General features: G+C 36.9%; 2 protein-coding genes across 2 annotated transcripts; both read right to left on the reverse strand.

Annotated features, from left to right (window-relative positions):
* Positions 1 to 9891: 9891 nt before the first annotated feature.
* On the reverse strand, positions 9892 to 10824 carry LOC128125380 (olfactory receptor 5B3-like). The gene has a single exon (XM_052762754.1). The coding sequence runs from the start codon at positions 10822 to 10824 to the stop codon at positions 9892 to 9894; it is 933 nt and encodes a 310-aa protein (XP_052618714.1).
* An 8263-nt stretch (positions 10825 to 19087) lies between these two features.
* Positions 19088 to 20044, reverse strand: LOC128123762 (olfactory receptor 5B3-like). Its single transcript, XM_052760073.1, has one exon. It carries the CDS (start codon positions 20042 to 20044, stop codon positions 19088 to 19090), a length of 957 nt encoding a protein of 318 aa, XP_052616033.1.
* Between the last annotated feature and the right edge of the window lie 4778 nt (positions 20045 to 24822).

Below are 24822 nucleotides of genomic sequence, written 5' to 3' on the forward strand. Positions count from 1 at the left end.
CATTGGTTCACAGTTCATGCATTTCCACTAGTTTGGCTATTTGTCCCTGTACTTTTTCAAATCATGGTCTCAATATCTCTCACTCATAAAATCCCTCCTCTCTCTTGCTGATTGGGCTGTGGATCTCTGCACCTGCTTCCATCAGTCACTGGATGAGAGTTCTATCATGACAGCCAGGGTGTTCGGCCATCCGATCACCAGAGCAGGTCAGCTCAGGCACTCTCTTGACCATTGCCAGTAGTCTACAGTGGAGGCATCTTTGTGGATTTCTGGGGTCCTGTCTATCACTCTGCTTTTTCCTATTCCCCTGGGATCTTCATTCATCATGGTATCTCCCTCCCCATTCTCCCACTCTGCTGATGATCCAGCTGGTACCTCCTGCTCCCCTAAGCTCTCTTTCCCCAACCCTTGATCACACTGGGCTACATGAGAGAAACAAAACCAGGCAGTGATGACACATGCTCTTAATGCCAGGATGTAATATGGCAGGATACAGAAAGGTATCTAAGTCATGAGGAAACAGGATCTCTCTCTCTTGAGGTTGAGGATTTCATAGAGGTAAGCTAGTGGCTGGCTGTTCTGCTTCTCTGATCTTTCAGCTTGCACCCCAATATTTGGCTCTAGGATTTTTATTAAAATACCATTTAAGATTCATGTTACATCTGTCACCCAATGTTTGTGGCAAAAATTCATGAAAAAGCTGCTTGTCTATTGGCCTTGCAGACCCCAGCTCAGTCCTGAGCTGCATGTGGCTGTAGTCTCCACCCCACACAGGCCAGAGTCCCTAATCAACTGAATCCATATGGATCTTTCACTTCTTCTCTCCTGGTGGGTTGTGGGCTCACTCTGGATCCCTTTCTCAGGCTGCTACACTAGGTAGCTCCCTTGAAACCTGCTTGGGCTTCCATTGTTCTATGCATTCAGCAGAGTTGATGAGTCAATTAAGATTTCTTAAAGGGAAAAATTAGTTAAAAGATAATTTTCCCCACATTAAAAGATGGGAAATATTTTTATAATGGAAGATGTTTGGTCTCTGTTTGATAACACATTAGGCAGTCTGAAAATGGAACAACTAAATGAGAGGATAGCTAATGTTTTGGGATAGATGTAATGTCCATTATAAATATTGTTTGTTCAATCATTTCTGTTTTATCATTTAAAAAAAGTTGGTTAATGTGAGTGCCAACATAAAATTTAAAAAAAAAAACTTGTTGAAACAGATCATAGAGAAATTCAGACCCAGACAGAGGAATTTAAAGGTGAACCTCTCTCAGCATTGCATTATATGGTTACAGAAAAACAGCCTAGGGCTTTCAAATAACCAACTTTAATCTATCTAGTAACCTCACAGGAACTGTCAAATGCTCAAGGCTGTGAATGAGCTGATTGAAAGCCTGTGCAAATGTTAGATTTGAGGAGATTCAAAGAAGCTATAGTATCATATGATATGTATTCTCCATTCATAAAGCAAATGTTAAACTAGTGGTCAACTTGTAATAGAATTATCCCTCAAAACTGGAAATAAATGGTTATAGCAGTCTTAGAGGCTGGTCTCCAGTTACAATAGAGGATCTGGTGGAAAGATGAGGCTAAGACCATTGAACAACTATGTAGGGCTAGAGGTATGGAAATTTCTCAAGATCAACTTTGTAGAGAAGGCGATTATGCTGATATACAAAAACAATCTTTATATGATGACTACACTCTAGCTTTATGATGAATAGCAGCCTTGGATGCTTTGGACAGAATTGAAGAAGTAGGAAAGAAAATTGAGTCATTTACAAAAGTTATACAGGGCCCCAAGGAAATCTTCACTGTTTTCTTACAAAGGCTGTCTTTAGCAGTAAATGGAATGATACCAAATTCAGAAGCTAGACAGATAATAATTGAATCTCTGGCTTTTGAAAATGCTAATGCACAATACAGAAGGATAATTAGGCTGCTAAAGGAAAGATCATCACCTTTGGAAGAATGGATCTAAGATACAATGAATATTGAATCTGATGACCATGATGATACTTGCATAGAAGAGGTGATTTCCAGAGGTTTGAAGAAAAACAGTAATGTCAGGTGTTTCAATTGTGGTAAATATTGTCACATAAAAAGGGACTGTAAACAGGAAATTCCTAGAAACAATGTTTTTTTTTGGTTTTTTTTTTTGGTTTTTTTTTTTGTTGTTTTTTTTTAAGGAACAATAGCAACGGAACTCTCCTCCCTTCTGGATTATGCAGAAGGTGTAGCAAAGACGAACATTGGACTAATGAATGTAGATCAACAAGGGACAGACAAGATAATCCTTTGCCTTTGCCATTGGGAAACTCCTCAGAGGGGCCTCTCTCAGGCCCCCATGACAAACTTTGTTCAGTCCTTTCCTGTCATTGTGGAAGAAACTCCTTCCCAGAGTAATTAAAGAGCCTAAAGCCTATTGTAAAAAAATCACACTTCTCTGGATGATAGAACAGCTATAGAAGAGAGAACAAAAATTTCAGGAGAAACCATAAATGAAAATTGATCAAGATTAGATATAGAACTTCCCCAAAGTTAGGTTGGAGAAAGATTTGGTTTTTGTCTTTCAGGAAAACTAAAACAACAATCTTGAAGAATTTAAAAACAAGACATTTGAACAGATAAATATCCAAATAAGAAGAGAGAATTATCGAGAAAAAAAATGACCAAGAAAAGGAATAATCTGACCCAATACGATCTTTGAAGTCTTCAAAAAGATGATGGGACCCCACAATGAAGATTCCATCAGGACAATGATAATGCCACCAAGCTGACAAACACCACCCAAAGATTGACTTTGGACTAAAAACTGGTCAGGACAATTTTGAAATAGCTAGTTGAGATGATCCAGCCTCACAGACTACATGAGCAAGGACTTGCGACAAGCCCTGCACTTTCCCATTATGCAGAGACAGGCCAAATGATACAGCTATCTCTCCCAGGACTTGACAATTAATCCAAAATTTTTCTTTCCAGGATGCCCTAAAGATGCCATCACCCCAAAAGAGCAAGAAGGAATTTTAGGAACATGACTCCCACATTCTCAGGAGGCGGGATGGATGGTTTTTTGTCTTTCATTGGGTTATGGATAATTGTCATTGTTTAGGATGGTTGGTTACAAATTGTCATTGTTAATGATCAGGAAAAAGGCTAAACAAAGGAGATTAGAGTTAGGGTTCTCGTTTGAAAAGAAAGAAAAAAGGGCATATAGATAAAAGATAAAAGGTAAATTATTGAATCTACTCTGAAAAGAAAAAAATAGGATATAGATATATGATAAGATAAAAGGTAGATTATTGAATATATTCTGAAAAAAGAGATATAGAAATAATAAGATAAAAGGGTCAATTATTGAATCTACTACTACTACTTCTATTGAAGAAAAAGAGCAGGATATAGATAAAAGATTAAAAGGTAGATTATTGAATCTACTTTTAAAAAGTGACTACTACTTTTTTCTTATTTTGCAGTTCAATTCAGTTCTACATATCAGCCACGGATTCTCTTGTTCTCCCCCCTCCCGCCCCCTTCACCTTCCCCCGAGCCCACCCCCCATTCCCACCTCCTCCAGGGCAAAGCCTCCCCCAAGGACTAAGATCAACCTCGTAGACTCAGTCCAGGCAGATCCAGTCCCCTCCTCCCAGGCCGAGCCAAGCGACCCTGCATAGGCCCCAGGATTCAAACAGCCAAATCATGTAATGAGCACAGGACCCGGTCCCACTGCCTGGATGCCTCCCAAACAGATCAAGCCAATCAACTGTCTCACCCATTCAGAGGGTCTGATCCAGTTGGGGACCCCTCAGCCATTGGTTCATAGTTCATGTGTTTCCATTCGTTTGGCTAATTGTCCCTGTGCTTTATCCAACCTTGGTCTCAACAATTCTCGCTCATATAAACCCTCCTCTTTCTCGCTAATTGGACTCCCAGAGATCCACCCAGGGCCTAGTCATGGATCTTTGCATCCAGATCCCTCAGTCATTGGATGGGGTTTCTAGCATGGCAATTAGGGTATTTGGCCATCCCATCACCAGAGTAGGTCAGTTCAGGCCATCTCTCAACCATTATAGAACTAAACAGAGAATTCTCAACAGAGGAAACTCAAATAGTTGAAAGACATTTAAGGAATTGCTCAACATCCCTAATAATCAGGGAAATGCAAATCAAAACAACTCTGAGATACCACCTTATGCCTGTCAGAATGGCTAAGATCAAAAACACTGAAGACACCTTATGCTGGAGAGGATGTGGAGCTAGGGGAACTCTCCTCCACTGCTGGTGGGAATGCAAGCTTGTACAACCACTTTGGAAATCAATATGGTGCTTTCTTAGAAAATTGGGAATCAATCTCCCCCATGATCCAGCTATACCACTCTTGGGCATATACCCAAGGAATGCTCAATCATACCACAAGGGCACTTGTTCAGCTATGTTCATATCAGCATTGTTTGTAATAGCCAGAACATGGAAACAACCCAGATGCCCTTCAACTGAAGAATGGATAAATAAAATGTGGTACATATACACAATGGGATATTACTCAGCAGAGAAAAACAATGACATCATGAGGTTTGCAACCAAATGGATGGATCTAAAAAAAATCATCCTGAGTGAGGTAACCCAGACTCAGGAAGACAAACATGGTATGTACTCACTCATAGGAGGCTACCTGGAAAATAGGACCCCAAGAAAGACACGGGGATCGCCCAATGATGGAGAAATGGAAGAGATCTACATGAACAACCTAGACATGAATGGGGGTAATGAAGGGCGAAGGTCGAGGGAAAGAGTGCTTGGGGAGCAGGAAATCCCAGCTGGTTCAACAACAGAGAGGGAGAACAAGGAATAGGAGACCATGGTAAATGAAGACCACATGAGAATAGGAAGAAGCAAAGTGCTAGAGAGGCCCACGGAAATCCACAAAGATACCCCCACCAACAGACTGCTGGCAATGGTCGAGAGACAGCTCGAACTGACCTACTCTGGTGATGGGATGGCCAAACACCCTAATGGTCGTGCTAGAAACCCCATCCAAAGACTGAGGGAACCGGATGCAGAGATCCATGACTAGGCCCCGGGTGGAGTACTGGGAGTCCAATTAGCGAGAAAGAGGAGGGTTTATATGAGCGAGAATTGTTGAGACCAAGGTTGAATAAAGCACAGGGACAATTAGCCAAACGAATGGAAACACATGAACTATGAACCAATGGCTGAGGGGTCCCCAACTGGATCAGACCCTCTGAATGGGTGAGACAGTTGATTGGCTTGATCTGTTTGGGAGGCATCCAGGCAGTGGGACCGGGTCCTGTGCTAATTGCATGATTTGGCTGTTTGAATCCTGGGGCCTATGCAGGGTCGCTTGGCTTGGCCTGGGAGGAGGGCACTGGACCTGCCTGGACTGAGTCTACCAGGTTGATCTCAGCCCTCGGGGGAGGCTTTGCCCTGGAGGAGGTGGGAATGGGGGGTGGGCTGGGGGGAAGTTGAGGGGGGCGGGAAGGGGAGAACAAGGGAATCCGTGGCTGATATGTAAAACTGAATTGTATTGCAAAATAAAAATAATAATAATAATAATAAAAATATGGATAGAATCTGAGGAAAGATATCAAAGTTTATACACACACACACACACACACACACACACACACACACACACACAAACATACACAAGACATATAAAACACATGCATACCTACTCATTACCACAGATACCTGTATACACAGGAAAATAACCATGCATGGGCACACAAATACAAAAGATAAAGATGATGTGTTCAGTTTAGTTTTCCTTATCATTCATCTAATCATTCATGTAATTTTTACTTAGAGTCTGTTTCCTAGACCCCACCTCTACACTATGGATAATTCTTTGTTAGTGAACAAATTTGAAGGTTTTCCAATATTCATAAAGGTTTGTTGTGGAGGAAAGAAAGCTAAGAATCACACACACATACATAACTAGACAATTATATATTTTGAAGAATATTATCAAGAAACAAATGATAAAAATAAAAATTGTGAAGACCTATGTAATATTTGTTATACAAATGTCTATAAATTTGCTATCTAGCTCAATCATTATTTCATTAAGTACTAGAAAGCTTTGTTTATTAAATATACTACACTCTGGGAATAAAGTCCTAAAGGAGGAAAGATCTTTGGTCTGAAATGTTTGATAATTCACTAGCAAGTTAAATATGTAAAACCAAAAAATATGTAATTTAATAACTGTTCTAGCAATTACAAGGAAAGGTTGACAAAAGAGATCATTTAGTTACAGATATACAGGTAAAATAATGGAAGGGAAGATTATCAATATTGAAAAGCTACCACGTCTAAGGGAATGTGGTTTATTCTTGGCTGAAATGGTGTGTGCAATATAATTCTGGGAGCTAGGTGGTATGTTCCCATATATATACTTAGAACACTTAGCCACCAATAAAAAATCTTGTTAATTACCTTTCTGCTGCTATGATAAAATTTGCCAACAGGCAATGTAAGTCAATACAGGTTTATTTTAAACAGTAAAATATTTTCTCCATAGAAAATAGTAAAAATGATAACATTCCCCAATAAGCCCTTTTAAGCCAAATGATAGCTGAATTATACATATAAATATTGATTAGATTCTGGGATACAGAAGAAACCTATCTTCATCTGTTCAGAGAGCTATGTTTTACTTAAGTTGTGTAAGTGAGATTCCTATTCATCTTTCCCTTCACTGTTCCATTTATGGTAGACATTTTTCTATAGGCTAATCCATAATCTAAAAAGATTTTAGCCTCTCCTCTTGAAAATATGGCCAGCATTTTCTTTCATCAGCTTGATACAGTACAAATTCTTATCATAATAGTGAAATGTTTTGCTAAAGCTTGCCCAGTGATTGGGCAAAATCAAAATTTATTATAAGCCACAGTCATCCTAGGGTCCCCTCTGCTAGGTAGCCTCCCTGGATCTGTGGGTTACAGTCTGATTGTCCTTTGCTTTATATCTAGGATCCACTTATGAGTGAGTATATACCATGTTTGGCTCACCATTCTAAAGTACTCAATCATGGAGAAAATTCATGATAACAGAAGATTGAGGCAGCCAATAACATTGCATTTACTGTCAGTTGGTGAAGGTGCCTGATGTCAAGCCTCATAGTCTGAGTTAAATTCTCAGGGTTCACATGGTAGAAAGGAAGAACCAACTCACACAGGCAGGAAGCAGAGGATGATGAAGGCTTATGCAGGGCTAGCTTTCTTCATTTTTTTTTCTGTCTAGTACTCTAGTCAAGGAAATGAATAGTGCAGTCAACTTTTATAGGGGTTCTTCCAACCTCAATTAACACAACAAAGATAATATCTCATAGACATAGCCAGAGGCTAACCTGAAGAAGACAAACCATCATAGTCATGCTCAGAGGCTAGGCTCTTAGGTGACTCTAGATCCTGTTCAATTGATACCAGTACTCACTATCACAGGAATGAAATTCAAATTAAGCTTTATTTCATACTTTAAAATAATTCTATTTTTATTTGTGAAATTATTTGAATTCTGACTTGGAGATTATGTGAGGATTCACAAATAAATATGGTGATAAAATGATTTTTGGAAACCTAAGCCATTGTTTCAATTATAGATCAGCAAATCTCTTCTTCCTGTAGTATCCAGTTGTCTTATAGGAGATTTGCATAATAATGAGAATAAGCAATGCTATATACCTTGTGATCAAGTTACAAAGCAGTTTTTATCCTTTCCTGTATGTTGTTCAATTATTTGTTTTATGAGAACCCATGTAGAATTTAATAACATGTGTGTTTTCCACTCAATCATTTCTGTAGTGGTTTCTATCTTACATCTTCTCTGTGTCTCCACTTAGTCATTTTAACATCTGCTAGTGGTTTCTACAACCCATCCTCTTTGTGTCACCAGTGATAAGGACAGAGAATCACATGGGAGACTTCATGGTATAGATTTGTGAGTGGCATATATGACTTTCAAGCATAACTCATTAAATAGAATAAAATTAAATGATTGCAGGAGACTTCATGAAATCAGAGAAGTTGAGTCTGTGTGCCAGAAATGAAAGCAAATAATTTGGAAAACAACCAATGACTTTTTCCAGTTTATTACTGTTCTACATTTGATCCCTCAAAGGAGATGCACTAACTGCTGTCTCCAGGGATATAATTCAGTTTCCAACTATTCACTATAGAACATCAATGTCCTAGATATTGAACAATTTTGACTCTTATTTTTTTACATATATAGTTCCTGTAATCAAGTACCTTACACTCCCTATACCATACACATACACATAAAACTTAGTCCATTCTACATTTACACCTAATCTACAATACAGAATCAGAGTAAATAAATTTATAAGTAAACATTCTTGTTCATAAAAGACACCACCATGAGACACCCAGATGAATTTGATGGATTTCCATATGGACAGTGGTTTATTATAGGTAGAAATACAGACTGATACAATGTTACAAAAATGAAACTGAAATCAAAGATATTAATAAGTATTATTGGCAAACACAAAACTATCAATAACTCACTTCAGTGAAAGATTTCAGATGGAAGAACAAATGAAGAAGAAATAGGAAATGAAGGTGAGAGGGAGAGGGAGCATGAGTGAAACCTCTAATAGCTAATGGATTTGAAATAATGATGAGGGATTTATAAAAGCAATTGGATGGAAGAAAAGAAAGAAAATGATGTAATTATAATCTCAAAAAAGAAAAATCATATTAAAAGTTAATAAAAGCAATTGATGGTTAATGTGTTAGATTACAGGCATTTGTAACCATTTAGAAATCTGCTCCCAGCAGATCACATACCCCAAGTGTATTGGAGACCTTGTATACTTGATAATTTACATGGATTATAAAAGAAATCTCAACTTAAATGGCTATAGCCTTTGGGAGTATAATACAATCCAGTCATTGCAAAATTCTATGCACACATGGATGAATGAAATCAGAATGTTGCATAGTTATTTATTGTATCAGTTTCTAGTTCACAAATGATATTAAGACCACAAAGAATGGCCTCCAAAAAGGAATGATAACCTTTCCTCTGGAAATGTAAGCCATTATTTGAATCCCAGTGTGGAACTCTGAAACTCTAGTTCAGATATTGCCTAGAGAATGTACTTCACGGAACTTTAAAAATTAAATTAATGGAACAAGCAATCTAATAACAAAATGCTTGAAGCAAGAAATATTTTAGCACCTATTTCTCTCAAGCTTTAGAACCAGCTGTCACTTTCTAAAACATTCATTCTGTACACACAGTAAGAATTTATTTACAAATACCTAGTTTCAATGCATGAAAATCAGATTGAATCAATGTGATCTAATTACTCATTGAAACAAAGCATATAAAATCATAGCACTCTTCTATGAGACATACTAGGAGTTCTTACTACACAGGTAATATGTGATTCTTGCTGGTACTGTGTTAGAAAAAGAAGCTGCACAACTCATCACAGAACAATCGAAGCAACAGTAAAAAAATGTCACTGAAACACCATGAAATGTTCAAAATATGTCAGCACAGCAAAGTGTATATGAGTCTTCTTTTGGAGCTGGTCATTTACATCAAATACATAGATTCATGGCTACAGATGATTTTTAAAATACTATCAACATTTTGCTGATAGTAAAATCACAATTAACACAATAATCTATTGAAACAGTACATAAATATCCTTCACAGGAATATTGTCAAGCAGACAAAAAAATCTCATAACTATGATCATGAATACAATATTTTTCTTTTCCTTTACAATAGACTTGCAGAAATACAAGAATCTGTTCTGGAATTTAATTGTATGTGGAAGAAAAAATGAGAAACATTATTCATCTTAGAACTTTAAAAATAAATCACTATAAACTATTTTGTCATCAGCAAAACTTTTGTGAATGCACTCTTGACCTCCTTGTTCCTCAAACTGTAGACCAGAGGATTCAACATAGGGATGACCATGGTGTAGAACACAGATGCAACTTTGTCAGTGTCCATGGAGTGACTAGAGCTGGGCTGCAAGTACATGAAGATGATTGTCCCATAGAAAATAGATACTGCAGTGAAGTGTGAGGCACAGGTGGATATAGCCTTTCGATATCCAGCACTTGACTGCATCTTTAGGATAGTGATAAAAATGAATATGTAGGATACCCAGATAACTAAGAGAGCAAAAAAGATATTAAAGCTCACTACATAAACAAGAACCAGCTCACTGACATGTCTGTCAGAGCAAGAGAGAACCATAACTGCTGGAATATCACAGAAAAAGTGATGGACCACATTGGCTCCACAGAAAGAAAGACTGAAAGTGTCCCCAATGTGGATGGAGGCATTCAGGAAACCACAGAAATAGGAACCTATAGAAAGACATACACACACACTTGTAGTCATAGTGGTGGCATAGTATAGGGGTTTACATACTGCTGCATAGCGATCATAGGCCATTGAGGCCAGCAGGTAATTCTCAACAGTAGCAAATGCTACAAAAAAGAACATCTGAGCAGCACAGTCATTGTAGGAAATGATCTTGTCTCCTACAAGAAGCCCAGTCAAAACCGTGGGGGTAACAGCTGAGGAGTAACAAAAATCAACTAAGGACAGGTTGCCTAGGAAAAAGTACATAGGAGTGTGGAGCCGAGAGTCCAGGACAATCAGTAGGATCATCCCCAGATTGCCCACCAAGGTGATGGTGTAGATGAGGAAGAAGGTGATGAAAAGGGGAATCTGTAGTCCTGGTTCATCAGTGAGTCCAAGCAGGAGAAAGTGTGTCACATCTGTCCTGTTCTGCATCAGTGCCATCTTTCAATCACAAGATGGTCCATAGCCATGGGAAAAGAGGAACATGATGGCAAAGAAGTTGAATTAAAATAGAAAAGTATAAGTGAGAACATGTGCCTTTGTTGAGCAACAATCTATACTTTGAGATTGTCTGGAAAATCGTCCTTCCCCAGATCAAATCTGGTATAGTAATATACAGAGGTTATATGTGCTAGATTTTAAAGATTATTGATGGAGCTCCACCCAATTTCAAAATTTTGTAGTCCATTTAGTCAAATAGATGGACACTATTTACTAACAATAAAAACAATGTGTTGTTGATTTCTCAATTTACCTCTGAGCCTAAATCTCACTTTCTCTGTTGGTCACTTTTCAAAGACTGCTCTAGACAAGCACTTTAGATGACCACTCTGTGAATCCTCTCAATGATATTAGAATTTGGAGATTATTGCTTTCATGTATATTATGGAGCACAAGAAATTGAATAATTCATACATATTCCTAAAGTATGAAAACTAGTCTTTCCTTTGAGTCCATAAGTTTATTTAACCCTTGCTGATTCCCAAGTATCGGAGTCCAATCAGAATTTTAATTAAATTGAAAATAACATTAAATATAATTACATGGATACTTTGGCAAAACTCAACATTGTTTGAGTTACAGAGCTCTGTTTCTACTTCTAAGTGCCCATTCCTGACACAGTTTTTTGTTCTCAGACACAAGGACAAGGAATAGGATGTCCTCTAAAATAAGGACTTTGGCTTGCCAATAAGTCTATTTTCCCTTTTTCTTTACCTGTATTTTGGATACTGGCTTAAGTATACATTATCAAATAATCTGAGATTTCTCTTTCTTTCTCTGAATCCCTCCTCCTCTTCCTCCATGCAACTGATTAAAAACCACATTAGCACATTTCATGGACATAACTTAAAAAAATATGACTTTATCACTCCATTTTCTCCATCTCCCTCCTACAGGCAGCTGCTGATTTGAAGCTTACCTGTGTTTCTCTTAAACTCTAATACAATTATTCTCAAGCATCCTTCTCAGTTTATTTCTAAAGTATTTTACTAATCAGAATAAGAGCTGAGCAGGGGATGCTGGACATCTAGGTAGCAGATGTAGCATATCTCTATGTGCAGTAGATATGGTGGGATAGCTCAGGTAATGGCAGCAACTTCAGCTTGATGCAGTTCAGTTCTGAAAGATGTAGGCAGATAATCTTCAGCTACAGCACACAGAACTTCGGTCCATTCACTATATAGGATTCATTGTTCCTTACTGCTTTTCCTGACCACTGAAAAGTAAACAGTGTAATCAGACTAGCTTTAGGTACTATCGTGAGAAGCCAACAAGATAGTAAAATGTTGTTTATTTCATCCAGGGAGTGTTAGCTTTCATGTTGTATTTGGATAAGAAAGTGATCTTCTGGTTTTGTGCTGATTTGATTTACATGGATGCTAGGAAGGAAGGATTCACTGCAGGTGATGTTGACCTGTTCCTCCTCGTGTTGCCTTTTCTCCTGCAATAGCACCACTGAGTGTCTGTGCTCTCCAAAGTGTTCATTTCTGCTTCCTCGGGAAACACTAATTGCTGCTCCTATGATTCCCCAGGACCCAGTCTTCCTTGAGTTCTTACTTGAAAGGCATATTTGAATTTGGTGAAAGTCTACTTCCCATCAACTTATTCTTTCCTTCATCTTGTCACACCATACCAAAGTCACCAAGACCAAAATAAAATTGACCATTTATGGGGCATCTTTGTCTCATAGATTTCTCTTGGTGCCTTCTATTTTGTGAAAACATTTGATATGATGTAACTGTCATATAACAATGTTTCAACTTCTATATTTGTTTTGTTTCCTTGGATACCGAGGTTTATTTTACCACTTAACTGGTACTTAATTCCTAGAACGAAGCTGTCATCCTGCCTCAGCTTTCAGAATGGCTGAAAGGGGGGCATTTTTTTTTTGCTTCAATTGAAGTCTTTGAAAGAATATCTACCTAAAACAAATAGTTATTCCCTACCACAAGTCTCCCAAAATTCTGGAAATTTTAGGTTATAAAACTATTATTTAAGACTACTTTCAGAAAATACTATACTCTACAATTACTGTGGGATTTGTACAAGAATGTATAAATAGGTATTATTACTATTTTTGATGTATTATCATTGAATAAACTGAACATTTAAGAAGGTACCAGTTTTTCTAAAGTTATTTCTTCATTTTGAAAAAAATTCAAGGTATTTTAAGTCTCATATCTGCATTAAACTCATCATTTCCACAATATGCTAATGTTGTGGCTATCTGTGATTGTAGGGAAACTGTTAAAATGTATATAGCGAATCATACAGTGTTTTTGAAATTTAAAAAAGATCAGCTTACTCTTGGCTTTTTGCATGCTTCTTTATCTGCAATAATAGTGACATAAATAGAAAATAGACAAAAATCACAATTATTCAGTATGTCTTGGTTCTTGCAAGGGTCATACACATGATATGTTAAGAGAATACCTAAATTCTCTAAAATGGAACTTTTTTACATTTATACCATAAACCCACTCTAGTTTTTGTTTTAAGAAACTATTCCCATCATCTCTTTCTCCTTTCACATAATTCACAGTAGGTATTAATGCCCAACTCCCTTTCTGTCAACTACAAGTGTCATTAACAATGTTTATGTAATATATAAGGCCATCAGTTCTTTGGAAGAAAGAAAAATGAATCCAACAGTGAATGTGAGATAGTCAAGTCAACCACAGAATACTGACAGTGCTTTCTCGGGTAATGATCAAATACTTTCATGCTTCCCCAGACATTGAAAAACAGAGGAAAGAGCAATAATATGCATCAACTTTTTAAACTCTATAAATTCTTCCTCTTTCAAAGAAGGGCCACATACTTGCTTTGCTTATCAAACAAAAAAATGAGAAGATTGCATATCTCACATAATTTACCACTATGACTTAAGAAAAAGATGACAGGTCTACATGACATCATGCCAATTAAAAGTCTGTTAATATAGCTTTTACCTTTGAGTGCTTTTCCTTAACTGTGCACGAAAACTGACAGAAAACCTTAGTCAAGAGGTGGCCGTAAAAGAGATAACAGTGAATACCATTCAAATGCAGAGATGAACTTTTCTGAAATATGGAATTAACCATGTTTTTATTTAAGAAGCTAATGCATGAAGAACAAAAAAAAACTATCTAGACTTGGACAACTCTAGAGATTTCTTTTATGGGAATACCAGCAGCTCCCAAACTCCTTTCTAGGAAAAAGGCAATTAAAACTGTGGGTACCCATGTGCCTATGGGAAGTGCTTCTGATTGTTCTCAGAGGGTTATTAATGACAATGAAGTTTGGAGAAAAGGTGAAAGGTACTAGGAGAGGTAGGAAGATGGTAGTGGTGGATGGATATGCTCAAGATACATTATATCAGTATATGAAATTATCACACAATGAATCAAACATCGTTTAAAAACTTAGGGGATGCTGGTTATTTTCATTGTGCCCTTGTGTTCATATTACTTGCTATGTCTCCTTTTAAGGTGTTTCAACTGATGCATAATATCTATATTCTAGAGTCCATACAATGTGGTGGAGGCTTTTGTATAGTGTGTCTTGCATATGTTCTACACAATACCTACACCAATATATCTGAGATTTTCTTATAGAAGTTGTAAAAACTTAAATAAATCTCAAGGCCCAAAGTGAGGGCCTTTTAATACAATGAACAAGTGGAGTTGTTTGAAGTGGAGATGTAATGAAACTTTGGAGATGGTCCTTGTTTCAGCATGAAATGTTCTAGTGTTCAAATCGTCTCAATGAAGAGTCTGAAAAGCAACTCTAATACATGTGTTATGGGTTGTGAATATGTTTAAGTATTATTTATCAGTTAAAAATCAAAATTCAGAAGACTTGAGAGATTGCTCAGTGGTTAAGAGTACTAATTGCTTTAGCAGAGGATCAGAGTTCCTTTCCCAGCACCCATGTCAAGAGGCAGATGACTCCATGTAACTCCAGAGCAAGGAGATCTGATGCCATTGGTCTCTACAGGCACCTGCACTGATATATAACAACACATACACACACACACACACACACACACACACACACACACACACACACACACACAACAGGCTGGCATTGAACTCACAGAGATCAACCTGGCTCTGCCTCCCAAGTGCTGGGATTAAAGGCATGCACCACTGTCCAGCCGAGACTTCTTTAACAGTACATTTTGTCATTGATTGCATTACCAGCTCCCCTTGAACTCTGCCTGTGGCTTTTAGACTCAAATGAACCATGAGTTCTCATGGGTACTAATGAAGGACCAACCCTACAAATTAGGACTATCAGTCTCCAAAACTGAGTAGCATTTATTATTTAAAACAAAAAACTAAAAATATGGTGACTGTGCTTTATTGAAAGTACATGTTTTTTATTAATCAAATATATTCATTTATTTTATATCCTGACCCCAGTTATACCTCCCTCCTTCCCCCATTCCCTCACCCAACCTCCTCTCTGCCCCACCCAAATCCACTCCTCCTCCATTGTTTCTGTTCAAAAAGGGGCAAGCCTCCCATGGGTGTCATCAGAGCATGGCGTATCAAGTTGAGGTAGGTCTAAGCTCCTCCCCTCATATTAAGACATGATAAGGAAGCCTAGTATGAGGAATGGGTTCCCAAAAGCCTGCCAAAACATCAGCAACAGGCCCCATTCTCACTGCTAGGATTCCCACAAAAACCCCCACAAATCTACATGTTTCTTAAACAAATGTCATTCATTTTGTATATTGAAATTTACTTTGAAACTTCATATATTTAGCTAATGCAGTTTGATCATATCTACTTCCATGCCTCCCTCTAACATGTCCCAAGCCCTGCCTAACATATATATTTCATTAATACCCTTTTTTTTTTTTTTTTGGTTTTTCGAGACAGGGTTTCTCTGTGTAGCTTTGCGCCTTTCCTGGGACTCACTTGGTAGCCCAGGCTGGCCTTGAACTCACAGAGATCCGCCTGGCTCTGCCTCCCGAGTGCTGGGATTAAAGGCGTGCGCCACCACCGCCCGGCTATTAATACCCTTTTTAATTAACAGAACAATTAAAGTTGAATTACATTGCTTCCTCCTCTCTACCTTCCAACTCCTCCCTCATTCTCCCTTACCCAGTCAAATTGATGGTGTCTTTTATCATTTTTGTTACATATATGTGTATAAATATATTCATAAAACCTTCTGAGTCCATTAAGTGTGGCTTTTGTTTATCTGACTTCAGGTCTGACCACTTTATATTGAATAACCAGTTAGGGACCTCATCCCTGGGAGAAGCTAATTCTTCTCCCAATCCTTGGTTGCCTGTACTTCTTTGCCTGGAGATGAGATTTTTCCCATTCTGCATAGCATATCTATTGATACTATCATTTATTCCGGTCTCTTTTGGCAGCCTTATTGTAGATGTATCATGGATATAGTTTCCACGTCATTTCCTTTTTGAAATTTTTTTTTTTTTTTTTTTTTTTAGTTTTTCGAGACAGGGTCTCTCTATGTAGCTTTGCGCCTTTCCTGGAACTCACTCGGTAGCCCAGGCTGGCCTCGAACTCACAAAGATCCACCTGGTTCTGCCTCCCAAGTGCTGGGATTAAAGGCGTGCGCCACCACCGCCTGGCCTTAAAATTTTATTATCTGAGTTCAATTAGTATTGCCCATATGTTATATTTGTGGGGTTATCTTCTTGGAATAGAAAACCTCTCAGTAGACCTCCTCCAAAGAAAGTAGGGGTTATTACAGGTGTCCACTTGGGAATGAGCACTCCACAGACACTTTTCTGCATATAGACCAGTTGTAATTCTTTCTAATAGCCTCTGCTTCAAAAAAGAAGGTTTTTTTTATGAGGAGTTAGAGCCATAATAATCTATAGGTGTAAAGAAAAGAATTTAGATGGCAGTTGGAACATTTTACTTAGTTGTGTGATTTCTCAAATACGTATATCAATTACTTACGTAATATATTTCACATATTAATGAGTTTTAAGATTGTATTTGATTGATGTGCTACATGCCACTTAATTTGACATCGATTCTTAGTAAAGCTTGATGGTCTAGTTGATAAAGGGAATCCAAGAACATAATTAGGAATAAAAACGAGGAGGAAACTTAGAATGTAAAAAATGTTTCAGTGAAACAGAAAATTACCAGTGTCTCTTGAAAGATACTGAATGTAGTAGCTTCAGCTGGCCATTATTATGTGTGACTCACTTTCACCATGGATAACTCAAAGGTTCAAAATATGTGTGAAACTAAATTCAATGGATATATTAGTCATTCAACAATTACTTACTGAAAAGCTACACCGACAAAGATATCTGACATAGTATAATGCTAAACATCATTATTTTTAATCAGCAGATGTTAATCATACATAAGAAGTTTCCTTATAGCATTTTATACAGACATAAAGGTATTTTATGTTTTTGTCTAACTTACTTTCATCACTTCCTGTCATATATACATTTGTATTTGTATTTCTACATGTGTGTGTGTGAAAGAGGAAATGTATTTGAACAAAACATTTTCTGCTCCCAGGAAATGTATATCCCACATGAGAAAGATGAATAGGTATCAATAATGCAAATACATGGTCGATGAAGAGGGACAAAGCTATTGAGAATGACAAAGGAGGGCAGGACAGTGTCAGCAGTGAGTTGACCACAACTCCTTCATGAAGGTGGTGAGGAAAGGATTCTATGACACAGCAACATTTGAGCAAAGGTCTGAAAGGAATGAGATCCATTGTCAAAGGGAAGTGCAAAGGTCCTGAGGCAAGACCACAATTGCAATAATAAAGAACAAGCAATGATAAGACTGGAGATATGGCAAGAGAGAGGGCAAATCACTCAATGTAGAAAAGTAATAGCCAGCTCTTTCAGAAAGGAATTTACACATTACCACTCTCTCTGTTATAGAGTCTAGAATATTTAGTATAGATGAAAACATTAATTTTTAAAACATTATTATGTTTGTATGTACTTTGAAAAGTTATCCTCCTGAAAATTAAAATGTGGGCATACTGACTATATAAAAGGATATGATCAATCAGAAGTACTAATCCACAGGATATGGCAGAGTAGTTCATCTTTCAGTAAAATATAGAAACAGAAAACTCACTGTCACTTAATAATGCATCTTCTGAAACTAGACTCCTAAAATGGCAATGAAATAAAAATAATATGTGACTTTTACATCATAATATCTGAATTAAAATTAAACTATCCAATAAATGCTGCTGGATTTTTTCTGTGTTCTCCAGTGAAAGAGAAATAAATATAATTGTATGTATGTAAACACACATATTTATAAAGCAGGACATTTACTATCAGTATGGTTTCATGTGATAGTGGAGTGTGTAAAACCCCTAATATGTTGGCTTAAGTTTAGGAAATAAACAAAGTATGTAGTCAGTTCAGTCTGAATTTAACATCCTAAAAAGGGAAGAGTGAGCTGGATAGTGTACACCTTGAAGCTCAGACAGAAGTTCTGATGTCAAAGAATGAGGAAATATATATGTTATAGATAAAAGAAGGGAGAACAGGGAAGAGCAAAAGAGAGAGGGAAGGTAGAAAAGAGAAGGGGAAGAATAGAGGAGGGGGAAATATAATGGGAGAGAAGACAAGGAAAGAGGGGAGAACCAGCTGCAGAGACAGTGAGATGAAGAACTGGTACTTTCTCTGGTTTCTGTTCTACTTAGAAGAGCCCACAATGGATGAGATGCTGGCCACAAATATTGGTGAGGGCAAATCTTTATAAATCTACTGCTACAAATATGACATATTTTAGCGAACCCCTTTCAGGTACAAATAGGCAAATGTCTCCTATATACCTGGGTTAATCTGAATGCGCTCAAATGAACAGATATCAACCTCCAGAGAAGCCATGTTCCATTTAAGTCTGAAAAATTACTCATATCCATGAGTGCCCTTCATTGCAAATTTCCCTGTGCATGTCTTCTGTTCTCAAGCTTCTTTCTACACTTACAGACTTTCATATTAACGTATTAGTGCAAAATGCAGAAAAAATAGTGAATTCAACAACATTCTGACTGAAGATTTATGTAAGCCACCCTTGATGTTTTAGACACCTTAATTTAGGTATGCGTTTCTGAGTATAATTATCCTATTTGTTTATTTCTGTAAAAAAACGTTTCCTGGAACATGCATGAAAGGTGGATTTTAAATGTAACTCAATAACTAGAAAATATCAGAAAAGAATGAATCTAAGTATCATGCATTTCTGAAATGAGAGATCAAAATCAAAGATTTTGCCTCCAAAACTATCTTTTTGAAGGCACTTTTCACCTCTTTGTTCCTCAGGCTGTAGACCAGAGGGTTCAGCATGGGGATGACCATGGTGTAGAACACAGAGGCAATTTTGTCTGTGTCCATGGAGTGGCTGGAGGTAGGCTGCACATACATAAAAATACTAGTTCCATAGAAAATGGAGACTGCAGTGAAGTGGGAGGCACAGGTGGACACAGCCTTGTGATGTCCTGCAGCTGAATGCATCTTCAGGATGGTGACAAAAATGAATGTGTAGGATATCCAAATAACTATGAAGGCAAAAAATATGTGGAAGCTCACTATATAGACAAGAATAAGCTCACTGACATGTCTGTCAGAACAAGAGAGAACCATAACTGCTGGAATATCACAGAAAAAGTGATGGACCACATTAGACTCACAGAAAGAGAGCCAGAATGTGTCTCCAATGTGAATGGAAGCATTCAGGAAACCAATGACATAGGAGCCAATGATCAGCCATGTGCACACACTTGTAGTCATGGTGGTAGCATAATGTAGGGGCTTACACACTGCTGCATAACGATCATAGGCCATTGATGCCAAAAGGTAGTTTTCCACAGTGATAAATGCTGCAAAAAAGAACATCTGAGCAGCACAGTCATTGTAAGAAATGACCTTGTCCCCTATAAGAAAACCAGCCATGACTTTTGGAGTGACTGCTGAAGAGTAACAAAAGTCCACCAGAGACAGGTTACCTAGAAAAAAGTACATGGGACTGTGGAGACGAGGATCCATGAGAATCAATAGGATCATCCCAAGGTTCCCCACCAGGGTGATGGTGTAGATGAGGAGAAAGGTGATGAAGAGAGGAAGCTGGAGACTTGGGTCATCAGTGATCCCCAGCAGGAGGAAGTGTGTCACCTCAGTCCAGTTCTCCATCGTGTTGTACAATCTCTGCAGCAATGGAAAAAAGGGCAATGGGATAAAGAAACAAAATGGAAATTAGAAGGTATGAAGACAGTATGTACTCTGCCATTGTAGCTTTAATTTTTACTTCAAGATTTTTCAAAAGAATGTATGAACTTGAAACCCAAATTGAATGTATCAGTTTTATACAGGAATTCACAGGATCAAATCTGAATCATCTATATCATTTTAACAATGTATCAATTTTTAAACAGACATATTTAATATTTGATGAATATTAGTGTGGATGAATGTATTTGACAGCTCATTTCTTCTAATTACAGTAAAAGCTGATACTTCCAGATACTTACCTGTCAAAATTTCTGTAGCTGCTTTGATTGTGCTCTCGCAATACCCTCTCAACAATGTTACTTGTTACAATTTCTAATAATTAATAAGCGTAAGAATGTAAGTAATTCATTCATGCTGATATGGTCCTTGGTTGTAATCTTGTCTCAGTAACCATGTGAAACTTTAATTCAGGATGAATAATTCCTAAGTAGGTCTAAAGTAGATTTAAGTTAAATTAAATTTAAACATTAACTCAAATTAACTGAATTGTTAAACAGTTTCACGTGTTATTCAAAATACTTTTAATTTTTAGTAAAGGCAAAATTAAGCCAATAGAATTCTGAAATATGAAATGAGCCCTTTTGTAATGTCAGAATTGCCAACAATTTATTTATGACCCTTGTTTGACGTGTGTCTTTTTTCTGCACTAGCTCATGATTATTGTTATCTGCACATCCATGCATATCTACAATTACAAACTGAGGTTAATGATGAGTTTAACTCTAAATCATATCACATCTCAAGGAATGATCAAATGATGGGAAAACTGGGAAATTATGAGGGTAGATTCAACCAGCAGAGGTAACTCTAAGTGATGTATGTCCCCAGTTACATGTAGCAGAGAACTCTGGTTCTTTCACAGGATGTCTGCTATTTATCTCCTAATATCATACTTCCATATGAAAAATGAAGATTACAAATAAGACCTACTTTCTATTAATATTGTTAGAAAAATGTATGGTAGTATATAAAAGAAAGTCAACTTTTGAATGTTCACTACAGGTCACATACTCTGTCATGTTTTTATTGGGATGGGACAATGGACACCATGTTTTGATCAAGGTCAGTACTGGTAAAGCAGAGCTTCATTTGCCATTAGTGAAATGTTGACATTTTTTTGCCCAATTTTCCTTATACACTGGTGTCAATGAGTGTCTGCACCCTCAAGTATTTAACATTCCCTACTCCACACATACAACTGCTACTTCTGTAATTCCATCTGAGTAATTTATTTTTAAAAATTTCTTTCATGAAATTTTCATTTTTATCTGGGCAAAAGAGTCAATCACTTTTAGTACTCAATTTTTCCTTTCTTACTTTCATATCACAATCTAATATCATAGAGACTGAGGGTTGAAAAAGTCCCACATCATTGGCTGCATTTAGTTCTCATACCGGTTGTGTTGACATATTCCATCTTCTAAAACATTAATTTGAACATTTCTAGTGTAGTAACCATATTTAATGTTTTCCTACTTGAATTACAGCCTTTGTGGAAGATACTCCATAGCTACTGTGGCTTCCTTATTGTAAGCCTGTGGAAATTTCAGTTGATCAACTTGGCCCTTAAAGATACTATGTTGTGACTCTTATACATTGGATTTTTGTGGGAGCGAGGTATTTAGCATAATTATTCTTTTTTATCAGTAAGGGAAGTGAGAACTACATGAGGTTTTAAAATTATAGAGGTAGTATAAGAAAGACTTAAATGATTAATTAATCCAGGTTTGGATTGTATGTGTGTGCTTCTGTGTGTGTGTGTGTGTGTGTGTGTGTGTGTGTGTGTGTGTGTGTGTGTGTGTTTTTAAACCCTCCAAAGAAATGTAAATATACAGTGAGCAAGAGAGTTATTACCTCATCAACCAGAATATAATTTCACTCATTCCTATTAATATTTTCTAAGACCCATGACTTGTATAATGAGTCTTGAAGAACTTCTGTAGACATTTTAACGTATATGCTCCAGTCTCACCTCATTTTACTAAGTCTTTTGATGTCATCTCTTTCTATCTTCAAACAACCCACAGTAGAGAGAGGTTCCCCATAACTACTGCATAAACATTACTTCTCACTTCAATATTTGTAGAACATGTAAGTGGTACACCACTTTGCTAAAAAAGAAAGAATATTCAACTCAGAAAGTGATTTTGAAGTAAAAAAAAATTCAGCTGTATTTTATTTAGTAAATGCTATCAGACAACCTCTCTGTGGAAGGTGTCACAATATTCTAACTTCTGTAATGCAGGAAAGAATCATGGGAATAATAGCAGCACAGGTCAAATATTGAGTGTATCTTGTGTTCTTCCTGTATTCTTGGATGAGTCACTCACCTCCCTTTTATCTGCAAAAGACATTACTTTTCTCTCACAATTCATAAATTATATCTGCAAATAACAATAAAAGAGAGCTACAAAACATCATGTGAAGAGGTTGTTATTGAAAATACCTATTTTTTTCTCCTTGATCTCATCTCTCACCGTGGTTGAAACCTAACAGCAAATCATCAGGTCAGGAAAAGGCTATATGTACTCACAATGATTACCATTCAGACAAATAAATGATGTCCAATGGAGCATGGTTTACAGAGCACTTCTTATAAAACACATGATACTGAATCACTTTGAGTAGTACATGGAAAACTGGAATAATTACAGCAAGTTAGAAATCTCTAGAGATTGCCTCCAGAGAATACATAACCATGCATCCACCCATCCTACAGAAGATGCAATTAACTTGCCTGTGGGGATCAAGATAACAATTATCTCTTTAAAAAATAAAATGTACTTACTGCTTAATAAGGAAAGACATTAGAATATATATCCTAGTGTATTACACTATGAGATATTATTGCATGCATATAGATCATCTGATATTTAAATAAGGTTAAATACATCTCTCTCAAAAGATTCATTGGATCTTCATGATGAAAATTAGAGTGTTTTTCTTCTCTGAAATACATGGTCCCTCAGTGTTATCTGCAGTCATCCTGCTGTGTAATAGCCCATCAAAACCTCTGATCACAATTAATAGCCACTATCCAGTCTTTGCTGATGCCTCTTTACCCTATTGTCTAACCTCTTATAACCACTGTGAGATCCAATTTAAAGGTGCCACAAATGAGTGAGATCAATCAGCAACTGTTTGTCAGTTTGCACCTAACCTAATGACCTCTAATTCCATCCATGTTGCTGAAAATGGCAGTTTACTTGCTTAAGCATGAACAGTGTTCCATGATGTTCATACTCCACATTTCCTTTATGATTTCAGCAGAGGATGGATGACCTGGATATTTTCTTTTCCTAGCAATGGTGTATGAAGCTACAGTGAACTTTTAGTGAGATGTATATTTTGCATAGTGATTTAATTTTCTTCAAATTATTACTAGTGCTGGAGAGGCTGGATCAAATAAAATCAGCAATTAATTGTATCGAGTAAAAAATTTATCCCAAGATGTAAAAGTTTAAATTTTTTATTCTCCAAGGAGCATCATTGCCACTTTGAAATTGCAGTTTTCAGACTACAGCTTGGTTGAAACACAACTATCCTTAATGGTAAGGTGTCTTTCTTGGATGCAAAAGAAAGATGGATAGTGTTTTTTAATCCAATCTGTTAGTCTGTAATATTGAGAGTTATCAATGACCATTGCTTATTAATTCTGGTCATTTTGTTGTTATGGTATGAGTCCTCCCCCCTCTTTTATGTATTGTTCTGGGATTATTTATTCCTTGTGTCTTCTTATATGTTGTTAAACTTTTCAGACTGAAGTTTTTCTTCTAGTACCTTCTGTAAAGCTGATCAGTATAATTTGTTTAAATTTGCTTTTATTATAGAATGTTTTTCTTTCTCTATTGATTGTAATTGAGAGTTTTGCTAGATATAGAAGTCTGGGCTGGCATCTTTGGTCTCTCAGAGTTTGTAGAACATCCATGCAGGCCCTTCTATCTTTCAGGATCTTCATTGAGAAGTCCAAAATCATTCTTATTCTTCTGAATTTATAATACATTTGATCCTTTTCTTTTGCAGTGTTTAATATCCCTTCTTTGTTATGTATGTTTTATTATTATTACTATATCATTATTATTATTATTATTAATTATGTGTTATGGGGAATTTCTTTTCTGGTTCTGTCTATTTAGTTTTCTCTATGCTTCTTGTACCTTGATAAGCACCTTGTTCTTTAGGTTGGGAAATTCTCTGTTATAATTTTGTTAAAAATATTTTTCTGTGCCTTTTAACTGGATTTATTCTCCTTCCTGTATCCCTGTAATTCATAAATTTGGTCTTTTCAAGGTATAGCAGATTTACTGGATGTTTGGGGCCTAGATTCCCTTTGATTTAACATTTTCTTTGTGTGAGCTGTGCCTTTATTCTCTATTGTCTTCAACACCTGAGATTTGCTCTTCCATCTCTTGTAATCTGTTGGTGAGGCATACCTCTGAGTTTTCTATTTGATATGCTAAACATTTCATTTCTTGTTTTTCTTAAGTTGGGTTTTTTGTTTTTTTTTTTTACTGTTATAGTTTGATTTTTTTTTAATTTATTTTAATTTATTTTGCAATACAATTCAGTTCTACATATCGGTCACGGATTCCCTTGTTCTCCCCCCTCCCGTCCCCCTCACCTTCCCCCCAACGCCCCCCCCTCATTCCCATCTCCTCCAGGGCAAAGCCTTCCCCACA

Source organism: Peromyscus californicus, unplaced genomic scaffold (assembly GCF_007827085.1).
Source record: "Peromyscus californicus insignis strain IS unplaced genomic scaffold, ASM782708v3 Scaffold_4__1_contigs__length_199733344, whole genome shotgun sequence".
Lineage (NCBI taxonomy): Eukaryota > Metazoa > Chordata > Mammalia > Rodentia > Cricetidae > Peromyscus > Peromyscus californicus.

What these genes read in the sequence shown, in the direction of transcription:
- LOC128125380 (XM_052762754.1), bottom strand. Translation starts at nt 10,824, where the DNA reads ATGGCACTGATGCAGAACAGGACAGATGTGACACACTTTCTCCTGCTT.
- LOC128123762 (XM_052760073.1), bottom strand. Translation starts at nt 20,044, where the DNA reads ATGGAGAACTGGACTGAGGTGACACACTTCCTCCTGCTGGGGATCACT.